General features: G+C 35.4%; 4 protein-coding genes across 5 annotated transcripts; 3 read left to right on the top strand and 1 right to left on the bottom strand.

Moving 5' to 3' along the window:
- Positions 1-1,195: 1,195 nt before the first annotated feature.
- LOC128888606 (transmembrane protein 185A) lies at positions 1,196-3,666 on the bottom strand. Of its 2 annotated transcripts, none has more exons than XM_054145632.1 (6): positions 3,403-3,666; positions 2,389-2,734; positions 2,013-2,312; positions 1,814-1,937; positions 1,495-1,719; positions 1,196-1,444 (listed from the first exon to the last, which is right to left on the bottom strand). In XM_054145632.1, exons 1-5 carry the CDS (start codon positions 3,438-3,440, stop codon positions 1,508-1,510), a joined length of 1,020 nt encoding a protein of 339 aa, XP_054001607.1. In that variant the 5' UTR covers positions 3,441-3,666; the 3' UTR covers positions 1,196-1,444; positions 1,495-1,507. The 2 variants fall into 2 exon arrangements, with proteins under 2 accessions (XP_054001607.1, XP_054001606.1); XM_054145631.1 differs by having other exon boundaries at positions 1,196-1,432; positions 3,403-3,664.
- A 696-nt stretch (positions 3,667-4,362) lies between these two features.
- LOC128888621 (40S ribosomal protein S3a) lies at positions 4,363-6,322 on the top strand. The gene is made up of 5 exons (XM_054145671.1): positions 4,363-4,497; positions 4,963-5,066; positions 5,315-5,637; positions 5,872-6,033; positions 6,113-6,322. The coding sequence occupies exons 1-5, from the start codon at positions 4,436-4,438 to the stop codon at positions 6,263-6,265; spliced, it is 804 nt and encodes a 267-aa protein (XP_054001646.1). The 5' UTR covers positions 4,363-4,435; the 3' UTR covers positions 6,266-6,322.
- A 388-nt stretch (positions 6,323-6,710) lies between these two features.
- On the top strand, positions 6,711-8,458 carry LOC128888862 (uncharacterized). Its single transcript, XM_054146027.1, has 2 exons — positions 6,711-6,724; positions 8,143-8,458. Exons 1-2 carry the CDS (start codon positions 6,711-6,713, stop codon positions 8,456-8,458), a joined length of 330 nt encoding a protein of 109 aa, XP_054002002.1.
- A 77-nt stretch (positions 8,459-8,535) lies between these two features.
- Positions 8,536-19,257, top strand: LOC128888861 (tRNA-specific adenosine deaminase 1-like; the record flags this gene model as incomplete). Its single annotated transcript, XM_054146026.1, is given in 9 exon segments — positions 8,536-8,583; positions 8,585-8,651; positions 16,667-16,968; positions 16,971-17,080; positions 18,426-18,602; positions 18,757-18,994; positions 18,996-19,021; positions 19,108-19,148; positions 19,151-19,257. Coding segments are annotated over 9 exon segments (1,116 nt in total), but the record flags the coding sequence as incomplete, so codon positions are not given.
- Positions 19,258-19,459: the final 202 nt, after the last annotated feature.

Below are 19,459 nucleotides of genomic sequence, written 5' to 3'. Positions count from 1 at the left end.
CATAAAAATGACTATCTCTCTATTAATATCAATATAATTATTTTAATGAGAAATATTGCAAAAATTTTAGGAACACGTAGAAAAATTATTTTAATGTAAATATATGGCTTTTGTTCTTAATTATCTGTGTTATCGATATGCATGTTACAAACACAGATATAATTTTTTCTATTAAATTAAAAGTTAGTTAAAAAGGGCTTAGAAGCACATAAAGCATTTCGACGAACGTAAAAATATAATGTAATCTGAAATTTTATTATCGTCCCTCTGTTAACAATCTCTTCCCTTACTCATTGCAGTGATTCCTTTAGTCTACTAAATGAGCAATACAGTTAAGTCTTGATCGATAATGGTGTTTGTATTTATAAATAATATAAGAGATAAAGAAAATTTCAACCGAATACAAATACAAAATGTAACTGTTTATTCAGTATGAACGTATCTTATAATCTTTATCTTTTATACGTATATACAAATTCTGTGCACAGATAATTTAGAATCTATAAAGATTTGTGTCAATTAATGATTAAATCATCGTCCATTAATCGAGAGTTAACTGTATATATTATATATCTTTCAAGTGTGATCTGTACAATGCATCTTGATGCTAAACCGTGGAGTACTATTTACATTAAAGATTTTCCTTAACAAGCTTCAACCAAATTCATATGCGTTGCAGGAAACTCAATTTAAAATATAAATAAACATAAATCAAGCTTAGCTTTATACAGATCACACTATACCAAGGTATAAATCAAAGTTTAAACATAGTTCACAGCTGCATACAAAACATGTCTAAAGTATCATTGACTTTTAGCACCAGCTTAGGCATGTTTACCATTCTCTATAATCACTACTTTTGGCAAAGTAATATTAATGCTACCATTATGCAGGTTTACTATTAACAGACATAATAAAATAGGTCAGCGATTACCTTATATATCGTTAAAAAGGAGCAATCAAACAAACGGACGGGTCGGTTACTTATTCTACGCATAACTTAAGTGTTTGAATACACGAAAAATTGATGCAGCTTCAAGAAATGTAACATTCTTTTGAGCATTGCGACTGCTAAATTTGCTCGAGGGGCTATTCATTTAGATGCCTTCAAAGTTTTAGCGTCTTATACCTCTTTTTAATTAAATGATTTTTAAAAAGTTTTACAATTTTCCGTATTAATATCTTTACAGAAATTGTGAAAATCTTAAGCCCCAGGAACAAAATAGATAATATAATGATTATGATTGCCTTGGCGCACAATATAAGTTTAACAATAACAAGATTTTCATTACGACATTTCGTATTGAAAATAATAGTTTTTTTTTATAATAGATTTCACTATTATATACGTACCTGTCTGTTACATATTAAGATATGGCTCTTCGTATTAACCAGTCATATCAATAAAAGATTCCAAGTACCTGAATTGATCCTGTAACAGAAACTTATTTTGTATATGTTTTACAAGTTTTAATTATAACTACTTATACATACCTAAATGAAACAATCAATCAGGCATATCAATAGAAATTATAGGTACAACAGGTTTTGTTAGGTCAATTTTTTTAATGTGTTTTTCACTTTTTTCTGAGACCATTGGTTCAGATGGTGGTTGGTCGTGATCACTTCTAGGTTGGTATGAAATATTACCATATTCTTGAAGAAGTGGACATAATCCTAATAGGAAGTGACAAAAGTCCTTCCTAATACCAAACCACCCTGAAATGAATAACAGTATCAGGTTAACAATGCTTAATATGTGGTACTAGTACCAAATATTATTTTTATATAATAATAAATGATTATTACTTACATCTATTTCCACCCTTTGCATCAAAAGACATAAAAATAAGTGTTATATGAGATATTAAAAGCGGCATTGCTACCGTTGTATAATTTAGAGAAATATCTCCATCTAATTTATTGGCTAGTAACACCTAAAATCGGTAAAAATCCATTATTAGTGAAATTCATTAATTATCCTTGTATCTAATACAAGTTACAATCCTTACTTGGAAAACTATAATTGGAACCACAAGAAATGTGTATGCCAATGCCGAAGTTAAAGATGTTCTCCTTTGTCTGGCATTGATCTGTGGAGTTCTTAATAAAACAACAGCAAATATTATGGCATATAGTACAGCAACTAGAGATAAGCACAAAAGTGCCCAAAGAGGCACAAATACTACTTCCCAACTCCACGTTATAAAACCATCTAATCTTAATGCCAAGAAAATGAATTGCAATACATTAACTGCACAAAATAATTCAAGTTCAAATGACCGATCATGTTTCGCTGCCCAAATACATACCTAGAAATAAAAAAAACATTTATATTTTTCAAGAATTAATTGATATTCCTTTAAAATACATTTGAAATGTACTTACTGCTATCGACACTATAGAGATGAAGATAAGCGGTATGAATACAAGGATCCATAAATGTCTTTCAGATTCTAATTTATCGCATACTAACAATTCAAACATTAACAGGATCAAATGCAATGCCAAGGTGATTAACATTGCCTTATAATGTACATAGGCATCTCCTTCGAGTCTTGCATGCGGATGCCTCCACCAGACATAACTTCCAATAGTAGCACCCAAAATTACCATACTCTTCCAAAACCATATTGGAGTGAACACAGACCAATAACTCCATTCTATGAAGCCATCCAGTCGAAGAGCAAATAAGGATGTAAATATCATCAAACAGGAGTGCACGAGAAATTTGCTAAAAAATAAATTAGGTAACATTAACATGTAACTCTTAGATAAATTAGTATGAAATTTATTATTTTATATATAGTTTGATTTGTATTAAATTTTTTAATTGATTACCATTCAAAATACAGAATATTAATTATTTAATGAAAAGCAAGAACTGGAAAATTACAATGAAAAAAAGGACAAAGAACATGAAAGACTTACTTGAAGCTATTGTTTGAAAGGTTGTTAATTAAATAATGCAATCTTGAAAAAAAGATTATTTCACTGATTGTAGTTTATACTAAATGTTTGTTCAAACTAATTAAACTCTTTTGATAATTTACGAAGGTCAATAACCTCTCAACAATGACAAAATGTGCCGAACAAAGTGGCGAGCATTTGTTTAAAATAAGCATTCAACCTATTTAGAAGGTGCGACTCAAGCGAAAATTACACTATTGAAAGGGATTTTGATTCAATTATCGAAAGATTTCTGCGTTAATCAAATCAGGTTGCCGACATAAGGGAAATTGAACAATAGATAATCAAAAATCTCCGTATATACAAAATAACGCTCGTTGTTTATCGTTCCATTTTATTTTATACACTGCTCTAAATATAAGATTTCAATATTCTGTGGTAATTCATTGTTGACTTGTGACATAAATGGAAATCCGCTCGCAAGGTTTTTACCTTGGATTGAAGTCTTGGAAGAGTGTTTGCAAATTCATGATTATCAGAAACGTTTTGTAGGCCAACTACTCGACGTGAATCTTCGCGATGTTCGCCGCGTGTACACGCATCCCACTAAGAATCGTTTCATTGACCGCACAATTTTTCGCGGAAGCACACACTCGGTGGGCTCTGCATTTGCGTTTAATGGACAAAATAAATCCCACCGTCCTGCACGCGAAAATTCGAATTGCACTGAAATTAGCCGAAGGCCAGCAGCTGTCGACAGGTCGACACTCGATACGGCGATGTAACAAAGGCAGAAAACTTCGTGCTCGTTCAGATGTATTTACAAATTATAATTTATAAAATGGTCAACAATAGTCAATGATGCATGCTTTACACACTTGTTCCCTAAAAATAATAAATTCACCACAATCGCTTAATTCCAATGTCTCTTAAATTTCACCTTTATGTAGCTAGCAATTTTTGAGGTCTTTTGAAGAATTGTTCAAATTTAATGTCCTTATGAATTATAATTCATAAAATGGTCAATGACGCATGCTTTACAAACTTGTTCCCTAAATATAATAAATTCACTACAATCCCTTAGCTCGTGTCTCTCAAATTTCATCTTCATGTAGCTAGCAATTTTGCTGTCTTTTACAAGTTTAATCTACTTTATTTGTATGTAAAGTAAAACACCTGTTGCTGTATATTACAATTGATAATAAATCATATTTAATAATAATGTAAAATGAACATATAATTTACAATAGCATCTTACTACATTATACATTGAACATATGAATAGAATAAGAACGTAGAAGTTCAAATATATTTTTAATTAATAATTTTTAAATAACGTGTACCATATTTACAAATATTAGGCACTTTCTAAAACGTGATTGTTTAAAATGTAGATATTCAAGTCTATCGACCAATGACCATTCACGTACGTATTGATAAGTAAGTAGTAAGGCGCCTGTCAGTTTCCGGTTGAGAGCGAACGGAAGTGAACGAACCGTGTCTCTTTTTGCCCGTAACTTTAATCATGGCGGTGGGTAAAAATAAGGGTCTTTCAAAAGGAGGTAAAAAGGGAGTGAAGAAGAAGATGTAAGTGAATTATAATATTTTTCGATTGTACTTTATACATCTATTATATTAAAAATGTGATTCGTGGTCTCCTATTTGGAAAGATGCGTCGTATTAAAACAGATTCTAGTAACCTGACATTCGAAAGTTTGCAAATGATCCACGTTTAATAGCTTGCTTTCTGTATTAGTATATTACATGAATAAGAAGTTAGTTAGGAAAACTATATATTCATTTATTTTAAATGTAACGATATACATTAAACAATATTTACAGTATTAGTCAACAATGTTTATGTATATTAATGGTATCTGAATTAGGTTTTATATATTAAGTACTGGATACCTAAGAAATGCTATATGTTTTATGCTTTAAATTCAAGTTAGTTTTGCTCCATGCGTTCGAGGAAATAAAGTAACGTGTAAACCTAACCTTAAATTATAATTCTTGTATCAAAGGTTTTACGTAATTACTTTTTTGTTGCAGTGTTGATCCTTTCACTCGTAAGGATTGGTATGATGTTAAGGCTCCATCTATGTTTACCAATCGTCTGATTGGTAAAACATTGGTTAACAGAACCCAAGGAACAAGTAAGTTATCTTCACAATTACTTGAGAAAGCTTTGCAACCCCAGCTCCATAAAAGTGATACCGATACTTTATTTGGTGTTTTATGTTGCATAGAGAAAAGCAGACTTTTTACCATGGTATTTCTTTCTTTGTCGAAATACTAAAATTAGTTCATGCTACAAATTTTTCTTATTTGCCTATATATTTAGTTGCAATGTGATTTAAATTAATTTATTTGTATTCTAACGTATACCTTTTTTATCTCACAGAGATCGCCTCTGAAGGACTGAAATACAGAGTATTTGAAGTCTCTTTGGCTGATTTACAGAATGATGGCGATGCTGAGAGATCCTTCCGTAAATTTAGGTTAATCGCAGAAGATGTTCAGAATCGTGGTGTTTTGACCAACTTCCACGGCATGGATTTGACTACAGACAAATTGAGATCCATGGTTAAAAAGTGGCAGACCCTAATCGAAGCTAATGTCGATGTGAAAACTACAGATGGTTATCTTCTTAGAGTTTTCTGCATTGGTTTTACAAATAAAGATCAACTGAGTACTAGAAAAACATGTTATGCCCAACATGCACAGGTTGGTAGTTTGACTGGTGTATAATTTTTATTTCTAATGCATGCAACTCAAAATCCATGAAAGTAGTATTAATACTTTTGTGATACATGGTGTTGCATAGAGAAATATGCACATGCTTACCACATTGCTTTTGTCATAAGAAGTAGTGATATATGGTGCGGCGACATTTATAATCGTTATGTATTAGATACAGATTAATTAACGCGTATCACGTATGAATACATTTTTGTCTAGGTTAAAAAAATCAGGCAGAAAATGGTAGACACGATTACAAATGATGTTACGAAAAGTGACCTGAAAGGTGTTGTCAGCAAGCTTTTGCCTGATGCTACGGCTAAAGACATTGAAAAAGCTTCGCAAGGAATTTACCCACTTCACGATGTTTATATCCGTAAAGTATGTATGGAGAAATAATTGATTTCCATTTAATATTAATAACAACAATGTTACTCATAATGATTCTGATGTTTTATAGGTCAAAGTATTGAAGAAACCACGTTTTGAATTGAGCAAACTATTGGAATTGCACGGCGACGGTCCCGGGAGCAAGAGCGAAGACGCAGGAGAAAGTGGCTCGAAGGTTGACAGACCAGAAGGCTACGAACCACCTGTACAGGAATCTGTTTAAGGGGTTAATTCTCTTTGAATATTTGATATGAATAAAAATCACATGTCAGTGCGAAAATTGCTTTCAGTTTTATTTTCTTTTTCTATCCGTTTATTTACTCTAGTTTGAAAGGTCTAGAACAAACTTATAAAGGAGATTCGCGAGATCGTGATGGAGGAATGTTACCCCGGGTCCTCACTACGGCGAACACTGTTCACGTACATTGTTCGTGAACTTGTCAGCTAACCCTGTTATTCACCGCTTTTCGCCGTAGTGTGGACGAGAAATAGCAGAGTTCGCTAACAAATGACTCTCCTAATTGGCGTAAAATCTTAAAAGTAGCCCTGCTGGGTTAGGCGAGAACTGTGTTCGGCGAATAACATCGCCTTTTTCCTCGTTCTTGTCTCTTTCCAAACCTTTGGAGCTTGGGCATTGCTATTCTTTCCAGTTTATGGGGCTGGTCTTTATGACCACCCGCAGGTAAGTACATACTCCAAAGGGATTATATGCGTGACCGAAGTCAACATTATTTTCTTATTATTCATTCAAGTTTGTATATTCTTTTTATTGTATCTTGATGAAGATATATGCGATATATTGGCGAGATTTTCCTGATAAAAATGACACCAAACACGACACAATTCAGACAGCTTTTACGATATGCAATATTTTTATAATATTAACACTTGTTTATGCGAGCCAGTGTAACCAATTAGAAAATCTGTTCGGAAATAGGAAACAGATTGTAAAATTCTTGTCAGGAGATAATAAGCGAACTGTCGTTAAATTTAAAATGCAAGATATATTATTTTAAGCTACTTTGGGAGCATTTAGACGAAGTTCGGAAGATACATCTGTGTGCTTTGAATATGGAGGAGCTCCAGTTTTAGGCAACAAAATAATTTTGAAGTGTATTTTCTTTTTATTATTTTTATCATTATTATTATGCGCATAACATTACGAATATATATATGAATGGATGAAAAGGTGGATGGACGGATGTATCAGTAAATATGTGTATATATCAATGTATATAAATAAAATCTGTCACTGAGTAGCTTAAACAAGTGTTAACATTATAAAAAAATATCTATTACTTATCATAAGCGAAACTCCAAATTGTCTGAATTGCATCGTGTTTGATATCATTTTTATCAGGAAAATCTCGCCAATATATTGCATACATTTTCAACAAGATACAACAAAAAAAACATAAAAAAATAAAGGAGTCAAAAGTGTCAGAACAGAATTCCGAATTGACTTCAGCGACAGTCGCGGAAAAAGTAGGAAACTCCGGGACAAGGATAAAGAGGGTGATACAACAATTGCAGGAGAGACGAGGACAGGGCGATTAGGCTAGCATGATTTTTTTCAATGATATTAAAGCAAAGAAGCAATATTTTCTAATAATTCTGGTTTTAATATATTCGTACGGTAGCTTGGCCCAGTGATGGACATTCGTGGGATTTTTCTTGATCATGCGCATTGGAGCGAACGTTGCAGTCCTCACTGCTGTATACACTTACTTAAAATTTAAGGTACCATTGGATTCCAGTAAGGAACAAAATATAATGTCCTCTTCTTTTCCTCGATGATTCCTGACGTGGACGCGTGCGGTTCATTATACATTTTTTTTTAATTTTCCCTAATATTACACTCACGAACACTAACACTCTTGTACTTAATTTGTCCGTTAAAAACGCGGGAAAATTGCACAGGCCCTTTAAATGCACCTCCTCTGGCGGTTTGGATACATGTATGGTAGCAGACGACATGTAGCTGTGACGTCGCTTATGCATGCGCAGAAAGGAATTTCTCGAAGGAAAAATCCCACAAATATAAAAAATATATTTATTTTAATTTGTATTGATTATAAGGATAAAGTATACTTTTTACAGACAAGAAGAACTAATTAAGTATTGTAAAGAAAAAGGGATACATGTACAAGCATATTCTTCTTTGGGAACTAGTAGCAAAACTAATCTTTTAAAAGACCCAACTGTAACAATAGCTTCTCGACTTAATGTATCACCAGCTAGATTACTTTTGAAGTGGGCTTTGCAACAAAACATTGATATTATTCCCAAAGCAGTAAAAAGAGAACATATAAGAGATAATATACAACTGAATTTTACCATTGATAAAGAAGACATGAAAGTTCTATCTTCTTTACCTCAACATAAATATTGTTGGGATCCATCAAATGTATATTAAACAAGTTTTAAAATAAATCTTCAAATAATTGTATATAATTACCTTAAAGATAACAATTTCATATCAATTATAATAGCATGGAAGATTTTGCAGATGAGATTGCAAAGCTTTGTATAGATAAATATGTATATAAAACTTGGTAAATCTGGTAAACCAACAGAGACAGAATGGGCTGTATTGTCGGGTATACAAGGTGTCTCGAAAATGTTGTAACACCTTGAAATGGGTGCTTTGAGAGGTGATTTGAAACAACTTTTTCCTTAGCGAAAATGTTGTCCGAGGCTTCGTTAAGGAGATATTAACAGAAAACACTGGCCAATCAGAGCGCGCGTATACCGTTGGAGCGGCCGCGGTAGCAAATGCTACATGCTAAGCTGCTGCGTCAATGTCCTTCGATGCACGTCGAGTCATTTGTTCACGTACGTGCGTGGTCGCTTAGCAGCGTAGCCTTCGCTACCACGGCCGCTCCAACGGTATCCGTGCGCCCTGATTGGTCAGTTTTTTCCGTTGATATCTCCTCAACGATGACTCTGACAACATTTTCGCTAAGGAAAAAGTTGTTTCAAAGCCCCTCCCGAACCAACCATTTCATGGGTGTGAACCACCCATTTCAACAACATTTTTGAGACACCCTGTAGTATTAAGGCTGCGCAGGAGCTAAACTAGCGCCACCAACGAAAAGCAACGGAGAATAGGCGAACCAAAGAATATTAGATAATACTCTAATACTCAAAGAGTATTAGATAATACTCCAATACTCTTTGAGGTGAACTACGAAACAGTTTTTCGCGTTTTTTATGCACAATAATGAAAACAAACACATAATGATTATGCATTTCGTAATCAGGGGAAGTAAATCTATCGACCTATCAAGCGTTTGTTTCGAAAATTTACAAAAAAAAATTTGTTCTTTAAAAACATATTTTTATCATATTTTAAAGATGAAATTGCAAAATCGGGCATTGGAGTGGCATGCGGGTGATGTAAAAAATATTTTAGAAAAAAATCGTGAGAAAATATTGCTTCTTCTCATCAAAAAACTTGATGAGCTTCGTTGCTGTGAAATCTTGATGATTTGAATGGCAATATGGTTGCTCCGCTATCACGCTGTCCACTGCAGCGCTGCTGTCGTTTCTGCTGCGGTTGTTGCGCTAGTAGTCTAAGACGCTTTTCATCATGGTTCAGTATCGTAGTAAGTTTAAAAAATGCCCGCGGTCATACATTTTTCTTTTAAGTAGGTGTGTATATATAGAAATTGGTAAAAAACATTATGTACGTGTAAACTAACTTGAATTGATTACAATAGATTGAAAAAATTGTCTTTTGCGATGATGAAAAAAGTAGGTATAGCTAGTATGAACGTAATAAGATAGACAAAAGCATACGCATAATGAAATATAAGTGTTATTGAAAGAGAGTAAATGGTAAAAGTGCAGTAGTAAAAAATATATATATACATGTCGAATAGAGTAACCTCCTCGAACTACTGGAATTGCCTAATTCTATATTACATCTATAGATATAAATTTAATAATGGAAAATAAGCAATATATTTACAAAAATGTTATACTTGTATTTGATTTTTACATTAAAATTATTTTGGAATATGGGGAATTGTTAAAAGATAACACGCTAAAATACTGGCGGTCTCACCAGGGCGCGCCTGTACAGAAAATCAGCCCAAGTGGCCTGGTCATAAATTAAACTAAACTAAACTAAGCTAAAACTACGTTACAATGTACTTATGCCTATCCTATAGCTAACGCTCTCTCTCTCTCTCTCTTTCACACACACGCACACATTATCACTCCTACGGTATTGTAGTATGCGGCAAAAGGTATGTATAAGAACGTTGAGTATGTAAAACCAGCAAGGAGCGACTCTCTTTCGTTTCCGAAAAATAAATTTTTAAGAATATCTAAATTTCGATTGACGAGTGTCAATCGTATAAGTGTTGGAGATGTCATAGAAGCAGCGTTATAAACTACAAATTACAGCTAAAATTATCGACCAAAAACTGGAACTTCAACATGAGCTTTCAATAACTATCCATGAAATAAATATATAGGAATCTTAATAAAAAAAGATAATATTTGTAATAAAATTTCGATCAAAAAAGCCGCGGATCCTATACATATAAGTGATATAAGGAACTCGACGGTCGGCCACGTTACCGAAAAGGCTGAGCGATAAGGCGCCAGTCTTATAAACAAGAGACGAATGGGCGAGGACCTGAACGGACAAGGGATCACTCGCTATTCGGCACTCAACGAAAAGCGATCTACATTACCGGACAAGCAAACCGGAACGATTTTTCAAATGCTCATAACTATGAGAGTTTTCAACCGATTTCGGTGAAACTTCGCGAGGAATAGTCTTCAAGTGTCTTCTGGGCGTGTGCAAAGTAGCATTGGCGAAGGTAAAAGTGAAGGGGTTAATTCAACCCCCTAAAGGGGAGGGTGTAAAAAAACGCCTCTTTGAAACAGGCCAGGGATGACGGAAGGCGTTGAAAAGTTCAAAAAAATCTTTGGGGGGACTCTCCTTGATGCCCCCTACAAAATGCACCCCTTTGAAATCCCTCTCGGACAAACCCACCCCCCCACAAACCCCCAGCCCCTAAAATCCACAATTTTTGAACGACGGTCTCGATTTTGGACTCAATACATTCTCTGGACTCCCCTGATCCAGAAAATGCTATCACTCATACCGTGCACCCCCTAGGCACCCTTTGGGGGGGGGGGTGGGACAGCTCGCACATTTTCAACCCCCTTCGTAAGGGAGCACTTCCACACATCTGAGGGCGATGAAATTCACCATGTTTGTTCTCGATACGTTAAGGATGAATGCCGGAAAGGTCCCGTTTCGAAAACTGCTCCCGGAGCTGAAGGGAGGGGGGTAGAGGTAGGGGTGATCCACCCCCAAGTGTAAGGGTTGGAACGTTGTTTCGTTGGGTGAATTACATGTCCAACAGTCCAAACCATTGGAGCGACACAGTTTTGATGTCTTTTTCACGCGTGAATGGCAAAAAAATTCGAAAATGCCGTTTTTTGGGAAAACCCACCCCCAACTTCAGACCCATCTGCAGGGTGAACGAGCAATCCCACGTCAACGCCGTTCATGGTATCAGATGCGCGAATGCTTTATTAACAGGTCCCCAAAAATTCAGATTTTTTCAATCACGCTTTCGTTGTCAAATCGGAGCAGATTTGAAAGACTAGTAAGTGTGCCGGACGGAGTCGGCATGCAGAAGCTCCTGGCGAATAGGCAATCTGCCATTCTCCCGCTTTCCCTGCTTAGGCGTTTCTCACACGATCGTACCGCGCTCCTACTGCCCAAGCGGTAGATCGATTATCGACCGTGAAAGCCACGAAACGAGCCTGTTTCAAAGAGGCGTTTTTTTACACCCTACCCTTTAGGGGGGTGAATTAATCCCTTCACTTTAACCCTCGCCAATGCAACTTTGCACACACCCAGAAGACACTGAAGACTATTCCTCGCGAAGTTTCTCCGAAATTGGTTGAAAACTCTCATAGTTAAGAGCATTTGAAAAATCGTTCCGGTTTGCTTGTCCGTTAGTGTAAAATAGAATAGTAGAATAAACCATACCATTAGAAGACATCCTATTAATGTTAATAAAGTCACTCTTATGGTTACAATTATTAATCTTTTGTTAATATAAATAAATGTAAATTTATTTATATTTAAATTATCATTATTTAACCATATTTCTAATATAAAAAATAAATATTACTAAAGGGAAAGAAGAAAATAATGTGTAAAATATAAAATAATATCTCGATATTAATCGTATAATTTCTAATCCTCAATAAACAATAATTATAAATGTTAAAATACTCTTACTCCATAATAAAAATAAAAGCTTATTAAATCTAAAGATACAAAAATGATCGATAAATAATAAAACATTACATAATAAAATATGAGTGTTCTCATATAAATTTAAATTTAAAATTATAATAATATATTTAACAATCATTACACTTAAAATTAATAATCTATAAGAGTCTCATCATTAGACGTGTTACGTTCCCCTTCTAAATTTCCTTATTTGGAGTCGGATGTGCGCACCCGGTATTCTTCGCGTAGGCATAGGAATTCGAGACTAATGCGAAGCTAGGGCGTAGTCCCTCGGAAATCTCGGAATCGTGCAATATACTTCCCCGCCACGCCTTGGCTTATGATTTTTGGGTATAAAAAGGGTGACGACGAAGGCATATCGGGTCTAGTCAAAGACTAGAAAGGGTTCTGTACACTTCTGTGCGTGCTCTTACGAACTGTCTACACGAGAAAACTTAGTGAGATCGGGTTCAAGTCCCCTTCGAGCAGTCGTCCCCCGTTTGCTCGCGTTCGTGAAAACCGAGAAGGATTAGATTCTAGCTTCGCGGAATCGAAACTATATTTTAAACTCAGTTCATACTTGTAACATAGCTTACCATTAGTACAACGCGACAATTACTCTTATAACAATTGTAAGTCCCGGTGCATATCAGAATATATATATATATAATCGTTTTTAATTAGTGTTGCTCAATTATAATACCCAGTCCAGCACCCACTAAGGTGTACCTTTGCCGCTCGAGGTACATCAAAAAACTGTTACGAGGCCTAATACTAACATTTCCTGCGGCTCCCCACGTTAGCCATACGTGGGTTCGTCCCCATATCACCTTCCTGAGGCTCCCTACGTTAGCCATGCATAGGTTCGTCTCCGCGTCTATTTCCTCAAGGCACCCAGTGTTACCTAACAACACTGGTCAAGCCATTAACAAAACCATATTCCAATAGAAAAGCCTTGGCTACGCAGCTGTCCCCTCCGACTCGTAACAGACGCCTGCCCGGAGAAGGGAGAGTATTGAATATCCTAATATTGAACTTAGACAAATTTGAACATTCGTGAAATCTTAATTGGCATAAATTAATATTTTAATATTTATAAATAGTTAATGGTATAATAGTTGTTGGATCTCGTCCTCCTGGAAATCCTGTAGAATATGCGGGGAATGAGATGGAGTGGGCATCACCGGAGTGAATGAAAACAACATATTTAATAAGAATGGAAGTGAATAATATTTATTTTTATCTGATTAAGAAACTCTACTCTAAAAGGCACCGGCAGTAAAAACCCCCAGTCAAAGGTGAGGAAAAAGCCTGGTCCCTAATCAAATAAAACAAACTTGACTATATCTCGAACGAATGGATAAAAAATAATGAACAAAACGCATTTCCAACGTTGTTGCAATTGAATGATCATTCAAATATAAATCTAACAAACGCGAGAGAGCTCTCTCTTACCGTAGTCGCAGTCAAATGGCGCCCTGTCGACGTCGTAGCCGCTCGCCGTGGTCCAGGTGAAGAATGCTCTGACCCTAGAGCCTGCACGGCTAGCCAAATGGATCAGTTCAGCCGATCGCCGAACTGCGCCGTTCCCAAATTGCACGCAGCTAATCGACTCAATTCTTCAAACGATCGCCGAGCCGTGCACACCAACGACAGCAACCTTGCTTCTCTTTTGCGGAGCCACGCACGAACGCCAACACCTCGGACAACGCAAACGCCACTCGGCCGGACTCTCGTCGATTTACAAGAAAACAAGCTTGCCGGAAAAACGCTCTTTTCTACGCACCGTCAACGATTTGAATGAACGCGTGGGCCTCGTCTCCGTCCGGCCCTTTCCCTTCTCGCCGCTCGAGTCGGCGCACCGCAGCGTGGCATTTTCCTTATGCCATTTTCCGCGCGGCGTCCAAATTCAAAGCAGGCCACTCGAGCGCCATACGCAGGCGCTCGCGCCGGGAATAAATAAAAATGCAATAATTCATTCTATAAACATATATTTCCTTACAACCTACAGGGTTCACAGAACCGTAAACAATAGTTAATGGTATAATAGTTATGAATATTTAAATATTAATTTATTCCAATTAATATTTCACAAATGTTCAAATTTGACTAAGTTCAATATTAGGATATTCAATTAATTAATATAATAAATGTTCTTGTAATTAGTCAAACTAAAATTTGGTTTAATGACAAAATATACATGTTCCAATTTTATAATTCTCATATATAAGTTAACTTACTAAAATTGAAATTGAAATAAATAATTTCAATTTAAGAAATTTATAAATTTTTCTACATGGGAACATCATGAAATCATCTCGATCGGTTTCTAGTTGCCGAGTTAGATCAAAGAGTAGGAATTTCGCAATAACAATACTTACAAACATTTAAAAAGACCATAATTTATATCTACAGTACACGTCTATATGCGCAAATATACACTTCCTTACTCCTGTATAATTATGTATAACTATACTTTACAACCGCCGAATAAACAGTAAACACCGCTTGAAAAGTTATTCGACCCTTATCCGATAATTTCGGATAAAGATAAAAGTATGAAAGTTATCCCACGCGACGAGTGAAACTTCAGTTAAAGATAAAAGTGCGAAAATAACCTACGGGTGAATATCTCTGGAGAGAAACCAGGTACCTCTAGCGGTTGGTTAAAGTTAAAAATGGGAAAACTACCCAACGAGTGAAACTCTCTGCACTTAACGCAGGTATCTTTACCCGTTTGATAAAGTTAAAAGTGCGAAAAGTATCTTACGATTGAAACTTTCTGCAGATAAAGCAGGTATCTTTAGCCTTTGAATAAAAATAATTTAGGTCATCTTTATCTTTTGATTTACTTCGAATACATTTTTTTATCCGGCAGTCATCGAACAAAGATAAAGTTATGTATCTTTATTCGACGAGTAAGAGATACAAATTTTTCATCTTTATTCGATATTTAAAATTTTTATTTAGATAAAGATTTTGCCCATCTCTGGAAAAAACCAAGTATCATAAAAAAGACGTAGCAAACTAGACCCAAAGAAGGCCGACCATCATTTTCCGTATTTCTTATCGGATCTTAACGGATGTATTACCAATCGATTCCTTATGTTCTTCCGATGAAAACGGTACCAGACACGATACAATTCAGATTATTTAGAAGGAAATTATATGGAAAAAATGATTTGCACACTTTTTGCCTATCTTCGTTAAGAATAGTCCGATTTACATAGTGTTTAGTAGCGTTTTCATCAGGAAAACGTAAGGAATCCATCGGCGTTACTCCCGTAATAATACGATGCATATGAAGTGAAATCGGGTGATTACTGAAAGTCATAAACCAACAGTTGAACCATCCAAAGCGCACGTGTGCCGACTTTAACCCACGACGGACCTCAAAGGGTCCGAGCATTAAAGTGTGAAATGTTTGTCATGATAAGTTTACTTTTTGTTGTATTTTATAAAAGTTAAAGAAACAAATTGCACTACTGAATTCCTGATGTTGTACTGATGAAAACGATACCAAACACGATATAATATCGATTAATTTAAAATTTTTCTGCTGTGTAACAGCGTGATATGTAGAATTTACATTACGCGAATAATTAAATTTATTTAATTCATTTCGATTAGAAATAAATGTATTGCTTAACTAACAATTATTCATAAACAAATTTCATAATAATATTTTCTTTACATAAAGAAATAAGTGTTTTGCTTCACATTTTTCAATTTTCATATTTTATTCGACCAGTGAAAATATTTTTTTTTCCAATTCGGCCCGGGAGCAAAAATAGTTGGCCATGCCTGGTCTAAATCATGTGGAAAACCGTGTGTAGACTGACGATATAGTAACAACAGAACAGACGACGTCAACGCCACAACGGAAAGCGCGATAGCGAGGCAGCCATATTGCCATACAAATCATCAAGATTTCACAGCAACGAAGCTCATCAAGTTCTTTGAACTGAAGAAGCAATATTTTCTCATGATTCTTTTTCTAAAATATTCTTTACATCACTCCGCATGCCATTCCAACGCCCGATTTTGCAATTTCGGTCTTGAAACTTTATAAATAATAAAAGTATGGTTTTTTCTTTTCTTATAGATGAAATTTGTTTACAAACACTTTTTCCAAAATCGGGCCTGGAGTGGCATGCGCCAAGATATAAGGAATATTTTAAAACCAGAATTAATAGAAAATATTGATTCTTTGCTTCAATATCCTTGACAAGAATCATGCTAGCTTAATCGTCCTGTCCTCGTCTCTCCTGCAATTGTTGTATCGCCCTCTTTGTCCTTGTCCCGGAGTTTCCTGCTTTTTCCGTAACTGTCGTTGAAGTCAACTCGAAGTTTGACTCTGGCTCCTGCATGGTTTATTATCTTTAGTAGCTCTTGCTACAGGAACGAAGTGTTTAGGAGAAATAGATTTAATAAATACAGAATTATATAAAGATGGTTGTAGATTAAATGATTCTCATGCGGAAGTTCTAGACAGACGTGCCTTTTTAAGATATTTATATGAACAGATTAATTTATTGCTTGATGATACTAAAAGCGATGTTTTTACAAAGGACAATAAGAAAAAATTTATACTGAACAACGGAATATCATTCCATTTTTTCACAAGCCAAACACCATGTGGAGATTCTTCTATGGAGATTGTTCTATATTTCCAAACGATGAGTTCTGTGAAAATGATACACCACCGATGAAAATAAGAAAACATGATGATGCAGTAGAAGTAATCATGGAATCATATAATGATAAAATTTTTTTCCAAAAAATTATTTTATTTCACTCTTTTTAGTGGCAATATATAACCGATAGATTTCATGCAATAGCAATAGTTATGAGCAATATACAGGGTGTCTCAAAAATGTTGGATGTTCTTGAATGGGGTGTTTTGGGGGGGTGATTTGAAACAATTTTTCCTTAGCGAGAATGGTGTTGGAGGCTTCGTTAAGGAGATATTCCAGAAACAAAAACCCCCGACCAATCAGAGCGCGAGTATGCCGGTGCAGCGTCTGCGAAGCCTACGCTACCGCAGGCACTCCACCGGCATACTTGCGTTCTGATTGGTCGGAGGTTTCTGTCAATATTTCCTTAACGAAGCCTCGAACACCATTCTCGCTAAGGAAAAATTGTTTCAAATCCCCCCCCCCCCCCCCCAAAAACACCCCATTCAAGAACATCCAACATTTTTGGGACATCCTGTATTGTTGTAAATGGGATTATCAGGAATAAATGTGAAAGGATTGATTGCGTTTGGTAAATTCCTTATTGAGCTACACCAGAGCATAACAATTTTGCATCAACAACGGTTTCAAACAATGGAAGTGCCCATACATTTCTGCAAATGGGAACATCACGAATTCATCTATCATGAAATGCGGAAAAATCCATCTCGATTGGTTAATTCCGTGCCGAATTTCAGCAAAGAAAAGGAATTTTCCAATAGCAATAGTTATAAACAATTAAAAAATTCATAAATTTTTGGAAATATGATCATCGCGAAAACCTGTACGGCAGCAAAATGTAAGGGATTTCCGCGATTTCAGGCCAAACATACGTGAAATAGTACGCTCTTTGCAATAAAAAGTGATATAAAGTGATAAAAAACAAACTAAGAACAAATGTTTTGTTATGAGACCAAATGACAAATGCTTTTCTAGATGCAAGAAGTTTCAATCTGATTGGTCCATCCATCTCGGAGTAAGAAGCAAGACAAAATTTTTCTGTTTTTTAAAATCCGTTTAAAAAAATACGGCTATAAATGACAACTCACAAAATGTTTCTTTTACGCGACCAACTGGAAGAAATATTCGACAAGATGCAAGAGGTTTCACTCCAATTCCTCAAGCCATCTCGACATAATCGACAAGCATACCTAAAAATCACGGTTTTTTGGTAAAAAGACGGGTAAAAAATGACAAATCGCAAAAAGTCTTAATAGCAAGATCATCGGGGGAACATGCTCTACAAGATGCAACAGGATTCATTCCGCTTGGTCAAGCCATCCCGGCGTAATCGGTTAACAGACATAAAAAAAAAAAAAAAAAAAAAAAAATACATGTCGAATTGAGTAACCTCCTCCTTTTCGAAGGCGGTTAAAAAAGGTACAGATAATCAAAGACATTTATAGAACGGGTGCAAAATGCGTTAAAACTGAACAATACCAAGATCCTCATCTAGCTGGGGTGAATTATCATGTGATTGGACCATTGCATACTAAACCAGGAAGGGGTAATCCAACTCTTAGCTTGTCTTGTTCTGACAAAATAGCAAAGTAAATAAAACTGGATAAAGCTACAGCTCCTTCTAAATATATATGTAGAAATTATGCAGTAATTGCATTTTTAACCGACTTTGAAAAGGAGGAGGTTACTCAATTCGACATGTATATTTTTTTTTTTTTTATATGTATGTTATATAATTTTTAGGTGGAACATTCATGGATTACAAGGTTCGCTTTTATCAATACTGATACCTTCAATAAAAATGGAAACTATCACAGTTGAAGGCAAATGTCCTTTTCCCTTTGAAGCGATGGAACGTGGATTACATAAGCGATTCAATAAGGAGGAAACACCTGGATCGAAAATCATGCAGGCTAAATTTTCTTTTCAACAATAGAAAAATCACAAAAGAAAGTACCCATGTCCATTAAGTGTGGTATTATATCATATGGTGTGCTATAAGATATCGGTACATTTTTAATATTTTGATATTGTAGTATAATCAACTATAATTAGTATGAAAAACCAAAGTAATGTTATTAATTTCATTTTCAGTAATACGCAAATAGCAGTTGAAGGTAGAAAACAGGGAGCTACTAAAAAAAGAAAGGTTATAATTTACTCGTAACTAGGCACGCTCTTTTTGAAACATTCTTACACACTTATAACAGGTATATAAATGTTGATTGCAATATAAGACATCCAAAAATAAATATATTTATATATACAGGGTGTCCCAAAAGTCGGAGAGGCGCCGGAAATGGGGGGTAGCTGAGACGATTCTGAACAACAATTTCCTTTGCAAAAATGTCGAATGGAGCTTCGTTAAGGAGATATTAAGAGAAAACCCCGACCAATCAAAGCGCGCGTAGACCGTTCGAGCGGCCGTGGTAGCGAAGGCTACGCG

The sequence above is a fragment of the Hylaeus anthracinus genome, unplaced genomic scaffold, assembly GCF_026225885.1.
Source record: "Hylaeus anthracinus isolate JK02 unplaced genomic scaffold, UHH_iyHylAnth1.0_haploid 11994, whole genome shotgun sequence".
In the NCBI taxonomy this organism is placed as follows: domain Eukaryota; kingdom Metazoa; phylum Arthropoda; class Insecta; order Hymenoptera; family Colletidae; genus Hylaeus; species Hylaeus anthracinus.
Note: the sequence above shows the minus strand (reverse complement) of the source record. Positions and strands in the feature narration are given on the sequence as shown.